The sequence below is a fragment of the Cydia pomonella genome, chromosome 27, assembly GCF_033807575.1.
Source record: "Cydia pomonella isolate Wapato2018A chromosome 27, ilCydPomo1, whole genome shotgun sequence".
NCBI classification, from domain to species: Eukaryota; Metazoa; Arthropoda; class Insecta; order Lepidoptera; family Tortricidae; genus Cydia; species Cydia pomonella.
The window spans coordinates 5,773,984-5,785,555 of NC_084729.1; the positions used below are offsets into that span (position 1 = coordinate 5,773,984).

Below are 11,572 nucleotides of genomic sequence, written 5' to 3' on the forward strand. Positions count from 1 at the left end.
GTGCGAAATATGTGGCAAGTGTTTGAAGCGCGCACATCACTACAAAAATGCAAGAAAATATTGAGAATTGAGAAAGTCAAGCTAACACCTTTATTATTCTTTAATTGTCGTTTAGTGCCTGTGACAGTGTACAAAAAGTTCTATTTTAAGTTTTGAAGTTATAATAGCAGTTTGATGACAGTTGTCATGCTCAAAAAGTTGTAATACAACAATGATTAAAGTATAGGGAGCGTGCATGAACTATAGGAGGCAGCACAGGAGCCGTCAGATTTTTGGCGCGAGGCGTAAATGTGATGTTTATTGTTCCAATGTAGCCCACAAGATGGCAGAACCTACCATGCACAACAAAACACGTGACGTGTAAATTTACATGTTTATTGTTCCGATTCAGGCCACAAGATGGCAGACCCTCCAACGCGCACGGTCCCTATACTCGTACATCGTCTCATTCACGAGTTCACGAGGACGCGCGCCTTGACCCTTAATCTCATGTTATTAAGGGTTAGATTTGACAAATCTGCGCGTCATCGTGGATGACACGAACTATAGCGGCGTTCTATAGAGACTATAATTAAGTTTAAGTTTTTTTTTCTATAATTAAGTTTTGAGTAAAAAAAAACTTACAAACTTGCGTAAACCTTACAAACTTAGCTATTACGTAGCTTTGAAAATCGAATCCCTTTGTTTGACATAATTATTGAAAGTCATAATGTAATGATTGTCAGATTATCATTGGTCATAACTCTGAAACCGTTAACTTCTCAGGATTTTCGTAAGGTTATACTATAGATAGGTTAGGTTAGGTTTGTTTTATGGCAATCCTGAAAAATTACGCGTTACTGAGAAATAACAAATTATGACTAAAGAAAATGCAGACAAACAATACATTATGACTTAAAACCTTATGGGAAACAACAGAGACCCTTTGAAAATATGACTACCTAATGAATAAATAAATTTATTTCAGAGTATGCAGCACCCTCAAATGTCGGTGGGCACGAGCGCGAGCGAGATGGACATAGTGCAGCCGCTGTGGCCGTCCTGCGACCCGAAGCTGGCCGACATCAACGCGATGATGGACGACAAGCCTATGTATTATAACCTCAAGATATAGTCAAAGGTATAATTGTATACATAACTGTATTATTGTTGTAGTTAGATACCTCGTTATTTCAGGATTAGAAAAAAATCGGTCTAATCGGTATTACTGCAATGTTCTGCCGCCAGAGTGCAGCACTAGCACCTATTCTAAACCATAGACTGAATTATACATACTGTGCCTTAAACTGTTTTTTGACAAGTTTTCACAGATAATAAAATATGACATTGATACATCAAGGCGGTTTGTTTACATGAGGCCTGCCGGGAAACTCGAAAATCTCAATTTAGTTATCTGCCTCTTTGTCGCTCGAATATGCAAGAATGATAGAGAGGTTAGATAACGAAATTTCGTTTTTCTTGTTTCGCGGTAAGACCCTCCGATTGTGGTAGTGGCGCCCCCTACGCAGAGTTACGCATAATATTCCCTAGTCACCCACGTTTTTTTTTTCAGACATCTCAATGTAATTAGTATAAGTTTACTGATTTCCATTAATATCACGTGATATAAGAGGCATATTAACCAGTTCTAAAATAGATTTACTAGAAATTGCACGACAGATCGCACGATTTTTCTAATCTTAAAATAACGAAGTGTAGGTTGCCATTAAATTAGAAATCGTACCAATGGTGCCATTACAAATCAATTAAATATAAGAATATAACTTGACATCGGATTTTTGGGGGCAAAATTAAATGTAATGTAGGAAGTTGATATATCGATAAACTGAATTATCGATGCTTTTCCTATGTACTAGTGATTGCTCCAAGTTTTTGCTTTTAAATTGAATAGTATGATAATGAAACAAAAAAAAAATCTACTACTTAGATTAATTTATGTTTCTTAATTTTAAAAGGATTTTTGAGATTTCATTGATCATCGCGTTTTTATTCAAGCCAGTCTTACCAAATAACCATCTTGCTATACTATTTCTTTTTTGGTACTCTATTGAATTATGTAAAGCGATAATATTAATAGTTTGTTTCTTTTTGTACAATTAAGTGTTTTACTATTACCCCCAAAAGTCCGATGTCTGAATATAACCAAATCATTTTAATTCAATACTTAATCAGGAAGTCTCACCACTTACTCGTAAATTAGTGACGATATAGTCCGTCAAAAATTTTGTCAGTAGAAAAAGGCGCAATTTTTTTTTTGGGACGATAAGCCTTTGCGCCTACATTTTTTAATTTTGCCGCTTTTTCTACTGACGGAAATGGCTTGACAGACTATATACTGTATTTGGAACTCTACAACTGTTGCAAACAAGATAAGCGGTTACCGTAGCCTATAAGCTAGGGTTGCCATAATTATTCGGAACTGATAGGGGAAAATGGGGAGGGGGAGGGGGATACATATTCACACAACTTTAACTCATATAGGTGAGGAAACAAGGTGGTTTAAGATGATTTTGATCATTTCTATAGGTATTCTGCAGCGGTTTTGATATACAGGTCAAAAACGGAAAAAATACGGGACTCGATACTTGAATTCGGTGACTTTTGGCAACCCTGCCTATAGTGCCTGCAACACAGGTGCAAAATACCCGTTATCGACTTTTTGGAAAATCTATACACTCCTTTTATGAATAATCGAGTACTTGTAGTCTCCGTCGAGAAAATACATACTATTTGTCATTAACCCTTTATCGTGCGCGGCGTGTATCATGAACCTTGCCGGAATGCTTGAAGATTGATATCGGGTTGTAGCCGGGCGCGTAAAGCATTTGGCGGTGAAACGGTTAACCTTTTCGACGCCGCGTCAAACACAAAAACTATCACTCAGACGCCACATCACCGAAGTGTCAAAACTGAAATTGAACTTTATGCATATGCACGTAGGTCTATGTTGCTCTTTGGTCTGTGACGGATTAATCCGTCTTTGGCGTCGAAAAGGTTAAACCATATTTTATATAAGATTAAGTTGGTTTTTAAAACACTTTAGTTGAATTGTATTACTAGTGCTTAAGTTAATATTGAAAAGAATAATATGTATATAAAGTATGATTAATAATGTAGATATGGTATTAATTTATTTTAGTTGAAATTAACATTGCTTTGTTTATTAAATTATTAGTTAGGACTTAACATGGCTGAACAATAGGAATCTCATTGATGATATCTTTTCACCGTAATGTTATAGAGAAATATAAGCAAAGAAAGAGGGCTAACTCCATACATCAGTTTTGTTACCAAAACACGAGTTATTTCGTACTCGACATCTAACGTCATTTAGTACGGAAGGTGGAGGTAAGGAAATAAATCTCCATGTACCAAAAAGTGTCATCAAAAAACCTTAAATAGGTGGCGCTACAATACCTAGAATACTTGAACAAAAAAATCGAATCATAGACAGCGCACTTTACTCCGTCAATAGCGCCTAGGTTCTTAGCTACTCTAGCGCTACTCTGGAGAGATTTGGAACTATTATTTATAGCTAACAGCTGGACACTTTTGCAACAGTTCTATCATAAGAGATGTCACTCCTCTTAATTCCAAACTCCATAGTCATTTAGTGGTTTTATCAGTACCGCTACTTGACACCAGATGTCACAAGAAAAGCAAGTGACGAAAAATGTATTGCCAAAACAATTTACAACTAATATTACAAGCATAAATAGTTGAAAGTAGAGTTCCGGTTAATCCGGTTATAATATTAGCAGAAAATTGTTGAGCATTTGAGTTATCGTTCGTCGCGACATCTATTGTCGAGTACTGATAAATTCCGCTATTTGCCGCTAGATGTCGACTACGAAATAGCTAGCGTTTTGTTAAGAAAACTGATGTATGGAGTTACCACTATTTACTATTCCTTATGTTAACCTTTTCAACGCTTTTCCACACGTGTCAAGAAATGCCATGGACGCCAAAAAGTTAACTGGTGAAGAGCGAATATGAAGCTTAACTGACAGTAGGAAAGTCGCTTTGACAACGTCCGCCATAGCCTTTTTAATGGTCATTGGCGTCGCGGGCACGACAGACGATGACCGTTTTAGTGGTCTTTGGCGTTGAAAAGGTTAATATGATGTTTTTACAAAGAGCACGAGGTCTATACATAGGTGCAATTTTAGTAAAAATGCAACGTTTTGAGCAGCACATCTAAATTGTGCTCTACAACATTTTACGTATATAACAACAGCCCAGGTACACACCTAAAGTTTATGTTTTGTAATAGAACAGTGGTGGGCAAACTTTTTTCATGGGGGGCCAGTAAATTTAAAAAAATCCGAGGAGGGCCGGAACTGCAGTATAAATACATTATGATTTGAAACCGTTATCTCTCGAGCTATATACTAATTATTTCGAAGGACCGGCGGCGGGCCGGATGAAAGCCTTGCGCGGGCCGGAGCTGGCCCGCGGGCCGTACTTTGCCCACCACTGTAATAGAACATTAAACGTGTTTTTACACGACACGAGTTTTCTAATACCATTGATTTAAAAACTGAGAGTGTTTCTCGTATGTTGGGCCACTAGAGGTAAAATAACCTAGATACTTAATTTATACTACAGAAGAAAAAGGAACACGGATAGTAATATGAATAAACACATGAACATTTTCGTTGCCACCATTCTTGCTTTGATTCAGAAAAAGACATTAATACTTATATAATTGTAATTATTATAAAAAGACATGCTATCTCTGTCTAGTGCAGAGATATCCGCACAGTATTATCTGTTGTGTTTACACTTCGTACGATCAGGGGCCCATTTCTCGAATGGTATTAGACTATTATTATTATTCCACGAACTAAGGGCCCATTTCTTGAACGTTATTAGACTAATATTATTAGTCCAAAAACTGTCAAATCGTATGGGTTACCATGGCAACACACTAATAATATTAGACTAATACCTTTCGAGAAATGGGCCCCATGGCGTAACTGTACGTGTTGTAAAAATGTAATTAGGTATATGGAGCGTGATTGTGCACTGTGTTATATTTTAAAATGTAATAAAATATATTTCATACACAAAGGCTTTTATTCTAAACAACTTAGATTACAAACTTCACTTACTTAAAGAGTAAAAACTATAACCCGAATACAGATTTATGTGTAGTCGTTTAAGTGTCACGGGTCATAAACACGAATGGACTGACACATCAAATCTGACATCAAAATCAACTCAGTTAATTTATAACACATCTATAGCCTTACCTCGACTGCCTTAGCGATGTCAAATTGACATTCGCTAACGTCTTAGTTATTTACTTTCTATAAATCTCGCAAGATGCTTAGGAAGTAAACTTAAATCAACTGAGATATGGACCGTGATTACCTTTTATATATTTATTTGACCTCCCGATATTTCGACGCAGTTACATGCATCTTGTTCATGGGTAACTGAAAATAGCGGGTTGTCAAAGTTGTGTGTAGATTTAAAATAAAGTTTATACATTTAATGTTATTGATTGTAATTATTAGAAGACTGAAAAAGGAATTTGTTACAAATGAATTTCATGCAGAATAAAAAACGACCTTTGATTGAGTTTCGTGCGCCGGAGTCATGCACGAAGTAGGATGGCCGAATGACATGATTTTTTAGTAATTGCACCGAATAGTGTATGCAAATATGAATTTTACTTGGCAACATTCTTAAAATACCTAAGTTTAATATCAGGGTGATGGGTAATGTTTAATGACTTCCCTGGCAATACTTGAGTTAGCAAGTGGCAGGGGTAAGCGGAAGCTAAAGAGAGTCGAGTACAGACTGGCACACTTGGATTGGGGACGTCAAAGAGACGACATCTTGATGGTAACGGGTTGAGCAAAGTTAAAGAGGCATCTCCATTTTATACTTACCTAGAGCAATTAGATATATTTATAATACATGCATCTTGTTCATGGGTAACTGAAAATAGCGGGTTGTCAAAGTTGTGTAGACCGCGCTCGGTCTACCCTCAACGTGCGCGTTCGCTTTCAATTGAACAAGACACATGTAACTGCCATAAAATATCGGGAGCTCGAAAACAATACAAAAGGTAATCACGGTCCATATCCCGGTCGATTTAAGTCTAGTGAAACTAACCGTGAATTATTCAAAACTGTCATAGAAAGTAAGTTACGCTCACGCCGTACTAGACGTGACCCTTTATAATTACCAATGTTATCGTATAAATCTTATACGTTTTACTTAAGTTGCCTTTATCCTAAATTAAATTTGATACTATTAACTATAATAACAATTCGGCCACACAGAACAATGAATATGATATTCTGATTTTTATTATTTTAATATTAACTTCTGCAACGTCACAAACAAAATTGCAAGGTCGTAGAAGTCATAAAATTCTTAATCATATTTTTGCATAAAAACCAACTGAATCAAAAAATATTCAACTGCTGTCCGTTTACTGCTGTACGAGTACGTCTGTATTTTATTATAGGTTATATCAAGGCATGGTGTCATCGTAGTATGCCCAGCTGATGCTGTTAATGAAAGGATTTTTCTCAACGCGCGAACCAATCTGATCCGGTCTTTTCTTAGCTCTGAGGTACGAACGCATCGCGTTGAGAAGTTCTCGAACCGTTTCGTTGTTCTTTTTTACCTAAAATGTGTAGAAAATTATTATCCTGATTTAGGTTAACCTTTATGCAGACAATTGGTGCGAAAATTTGGGCCGATTTTTATTTTCTTGTCGATTTTTTATACATTAGATATATCCCGTTCGTCCCGGAACGCTAAAATTGTCTTTTAAATGGCCGCGGCGCATAAAAGAAACAATGCCGTTTGCTTAACAGCTTTGTGTTTGAGGTCTTATAAGTAAATTTGCTTATTATGTAAAATATATACGCAATTCCACTATATCTCCTAAAAATCTTCCTCTGAGTTACCAAAGTATGGAATTATCGTAATTCTACGGAAAATTACATACTTTTTTTCGGGGCAAGTTTTGATTTCGTATTTATCGCGCCCAGAATAAGAAGCTCTAAACCAGACAACGTTTATACAAATCCAACGAAATTAAAATGATACAACAACTAAAAATAAAAATCAGCCTTTTATCGTGATTAACTAAATCGTTATTGAAGTCTTACTTTAGTGTGACTAATTTGAATTGTGGCCAGTAAAAAATCTTAAAACATACCTTATATTTAAAAAAACGAGCAATTAGGTACGTCACCGACCGTCTGAGTTAAGGTTTTAACCGGTTTGTGAAATCGGTTAGACGATATAATGTTAATAAATATATATTATTAATAAAAACAGCTTATTATAGAGTGTAAAATAGCCTAAAACCATTGAGAGGCCGGTCTCTATAATACAAGATATAAAGCTAGCTATGTCAAAGTCGTTCTTCCGTTTCGTCATAATATGCCCAGCTGATCGGCCTTGGGAGTGATCCAAATGCCTTCTTTGGCCTTTTATTGTGGCTGTTCCGGCTTTTTCTAGCCCTGAGGGATGACTTCATCACGTTTAATGGCTCTCGTATGAAGTCGTTTCTTTTCACCTAAAATATTTATAAAACTTAGTGTCTAGAAATCAGCCATTAATTGCATTAACCGGTTTTGGATTTCGGTTAACCGATTACAAAGTAAATTTCCTAAAATAATAAAAACCGGTTAAAACGTTATTTTCTATTGCTTGGCCAAAATGTAAGCAATTGTGTCTCCTAAGGAAAAGAGTGACAAGTATACCTACACTATATGAGAGTGAGCGTAATAGCTATATATTACCTCTTCATATGCTTCCAAAATTTGAAGCGCGTCCCAATTATGATGATTTTCCTGAACACTTCTATATATCATATTTATATGTTTATTCATCTTGTTCATGTGACTTGTGAGATATCCGATCTTATACATCGTTTCAGACTTCAGTGTATCATGGATAGACTGTAAGTCCCTTACTTGATTTTCTATATCTTTTTTTGAAGACAGAAGCAATGATACTAATTTACTCTTGAGCAATCTATCTTTGTTTAAGTTTTTACTAAATGATTTATGGGCTAATATTGGCAACGGAAATACTCGTTTTTCAGGTAATGACGAGAACCGGAAATTATCATATTCGCCGGGGAGTGTCAGTTCGTTTACTGGTTTATTTACCGGTTTTATGTTTTCTATCGGTAGTGATAATCCGTTAAGCGGTGGTCTATAAGTTAGCGGTAAATTATATTCCTTTGTAGGGTAATTTAGCGCTTTTTTGTTAAAATCTGGTAACTGCTTTTTTAAAAGTCCAGGACGAACAAATTGCTTCGGCAGACTATCCGGTTCTTTGCTTATTAGTGGTACCTGTATTCTTTGTATCTGATTTGGTTTGACATTTGAAAAAATATCGTTCATATTTACCTCATTTTCATTAACATCATGATCGCTCAACTCCATAGATTTTAAGATGTATGCTGGTATGTTATTATCAGATTTCCGTTGTTCTATATCTGCATTTCTAGAAACCGGTTCAATATTTACCGGTTTTAGATTAACCGATTCTGTTGGTTTTGCGGTAAATGTGAATTCGTTAGGAGATATGTTTTGTGGTTTATTTGCTTGAGAACCTTGAATAACAGTTTTTTTCGTATGGGTATCTAATTTTTCCGTGTTTGGTAGTCCAGTTCTAGCATAAATTGAGTCCAATGGCATGCGGTAGAAATATGGCTCCTTTTGAATGGCTGTCATCATAGTTGGTAAGAGTACTGAAACTAAATTGATTAATTATGTTAAATGGTGATCTATCTTGTAATCATCTCGGTTTCTTCTTCATTTCACTGCACTGCTCCACCACGGTTAAGAACCATAACAGCCATTAAAGTACCAGTTTGCATTTGCACATTGTTTTATCTAGACCTGGGGCCCATTTCTCGGAAGGTATTAGACTAATATTATTAGTCCGCGAACTGTCACGTCGTATGCTTTACCATGGGCCCATTTCTCGATCAATATTAGTATAATATCATTAGTCTACAAACTGTCAAATCGTATGGGTTTCCATGACAAGTATTAACTTAATACTGTTCGAAAATGGGCCCCATAGCAACACTAATAATATTAGACTAATACCGTTCGAGGAATGGGCCACAGGGGCCCATTTCTTGAATCATAATTGGCTAATATTATTAGTGTGTTGTCATGGAAACCCATACAATTTGACAGTTTGTGAACTAATAATATTAGTCTACAACCGTTCGAGAAATGGGCCCCTGCTGGATACAAATTAGTTTAGTAGTATGGATTAGTATATTGGTAACTGGTGAATTCTTAATATAACTTGAGACTCCGGTGCCGTAAATATAGAACATTCCTACGGTAGATGCATAGCGTTTGACATGTCTCTGGGTAGATGTCGCTAGGCGCCTTTGTAATTGTGACGTCTGTAGTAGGTACTTGACAAAAGTGCGATGATGATGATAAAGTCTCCTTTTGCAGAGTTGGTTCCTTTGACTCATAGATTAGTTTAATAAATTTTGATGCCAAATTTTTGACTTAATGTGAGGTGCCCACAAAGAATTACGGAAACATAAGCGAGTCGCTTAACTTCAAACTCGGATAAATCCTTATTTTAAAAGGGACCTTATTGTCGATATACGATGCTCCGATAAGTAATAATATATACTAATCTATGCTCCGATACAAATACAACACTGCGTAACACAGTGCGGCGTAAGCGCCATCGACATTAAGGTCCCTTTAGGATAACATATGGTAGATATTTCCTAAGAGGGTAGAATAGATTTATCAGAGTTTGGAATTAAGCGACAAGTTTGATATTTTTTCGTGTATCTGCTATTTAAAGTCCTTTTCATTAACAATTTAAATTTGACGAACCATTCCATTATATTCAGATTTGGGACTATCCTGTCCAATCCCTATAGTGTTTTAATATACAAAAATGTTAGTTCAATTGGTAAATTTACATCTTTATTTGGAACTAAAATGACTTTTGAATGTTGAGCGCCGGAAGTCGCCAGCAACATGTTGAGACGAGGCCGTATCGTGGCACATTCTTCTTTGTACCCTGTTTCTTATATGTATTTTATTTCTTATGTGTTTACAAATATTTTTATTTTATTCTAAACACATTCTCGTAAGTACAAAATTATAACAACTTACATAAAATAGTCCGTAACATTTCGCCGTCAAGACCAAGTTAGAAATGAAATGGTGGAAACGATTAAAATACCATGTCGCGTGAAATGAGTGCCGTGCTTTGTGAAAAGTAATTACTGGAAACATACCTAAGTGCCTTGTAAAACACGGTCAAATTAAAATGTTTAAGTATCGTTCTATCATTGCTTATACATTACGACTGTTTGTTATTGTTGGAGGGCCTACTGTGAATACCGAAGGTCGCAAATTGCGGGCATCTTTTCTTTTAATCCAATTAAGGCGTTAAGAATGAGTGAAAGAAGGTTAACAAAGAGAGTGTATAAGGGAGAAGTAGAAGAGGGAGCTGGAAGGGGTAGACCTCGGCGGACTTTCTCTGATCAAATCGGGGAAATCCTGAAGGCCAAGAGCACCCTAAACCGACGAGCGTGTATGAGGAATGTCATGAAAGTGAAGGAAGCGAGAGAGGTATGTCAGGATCGTAGCAAGTGGAAATCCGTGGTCTCTGCCTACCCCTTCGGGTAATAGGCGTGATTATATGTATGTATGTAAGGCGTAATTAGAGCGACAGAGAAAGATGCCCGCAATTTGCGAACTTCGGTGTTCGCGGTACGCCCTCTAATTCTACGGGCAAAAAGAATGATAGGTAGGGATTTCCTTCATCGAAAAACTCAATTATCGATGCTTTTCTCATAATATTAGTGATCGCTCCAAGTTTTGTTTATAAAAAAAAAAGGACAGGGATGATTAGCGCCCTGTAGACGCTAATTTTTGTCTCGAGCTTGAGATCATGGGACTTCCAGACGCGATCTGTGAGTCGTCCGAAATTAGCAGCGGCGTTGGCGATACGTGAAGGTATCTCCGAGGCCAGGGTGTTATCACGCCGGATAGTGCTCCCAAGATATTTAAAGTGTGAGGTCTCCCATCTAGATTCAAAAAAAATTAAGAAAAAAATAAAAATTTAGAAGCTGTGCTCTACTCTGAGTTGGCGGTGGGTAAGCGGAAGCACGGTGGTCAGCACCTGCGCTACAAGGACGTGCTCAAACGGCATCTGAGCGCTTGCGCCATCGACCCTGAGCGTTGGGAGGAGCTTGCTGGAAGGAGGTCTTCTTGGCGTTCTACCATCCATAACGGTGTCAAAACATTCGAAGATAACCGCCTCACTAGCCTAGACATGAAACGCCAGTTACGGAAAGAGAGACCTAAGCCCTCCTACGTGTATACGTTCAACGCAGCTGGCCAACTTTATTGTCACGCGTGCAATAGAGTATTTAAGAGCAAGTTCGGCCTGGCCAGCCACATTAGGGCTCATGCTAGACAACGTCCATAATGTGTTTATTTGGGGTCGCCGTCATCGAAAACGATGAGGAGGACTATATATATATAAACATGAACTTAAGAGGTTAGGTAGTTAGAGTTGTATGAAAAAG

General features: G+C 37.0%; 2 protein-coding genes across 2 annotated transcripts in view; one reads left to right on the forward strand and one right to left on the reverse strand.

Moving 5' to 3' along the window:
- Nucleotides 1-5,073, forward strand: part of LOC133532480 (zinc finger protein 502-like) — a 21,878-nt gene extending 16,805 nt beyond the window's left edge. Inside the window, exon 16 of the mRNA XM_061871174.1 lies at nucleotides 968-5,073. Within this exon, the coding sequence (XP_061727158.1) occupies nucleotides 968-1,114 (147 nt within the window). The 3' untranslated portion in view covers nucleotides 1,115-5,073. The remainder of the gene's footprint in view (nucleotides 1-967) is intronic.
- On the reverse strand, nucleotides 5,061-11,303 carry LOC133532498 (uncharacterized). The gene is made up of 3 exons (XM_061871208.1): nucleotides 10,149-11,303; nucleotides 7,776-8,740; nucleotides 5,061-6,646 (listed from the first exon to the last, which is right to left on the reverse strand). Exons 1-3 carry the CDS (start codon nucleotides 10,165-10,167, stop codon nucleotides 6,491-6,493), a joined length of 1,140 nt encoding a protein of 379 aa, XP_061727192.1. The 5' UTR covers nucleotides 10,168-11,303; the 3' UTR covers nucleotides 5,061-6,490.
- Between the last annotated feature and the right edge of the window lie 269 nt (nucleotides 11,304-11,572).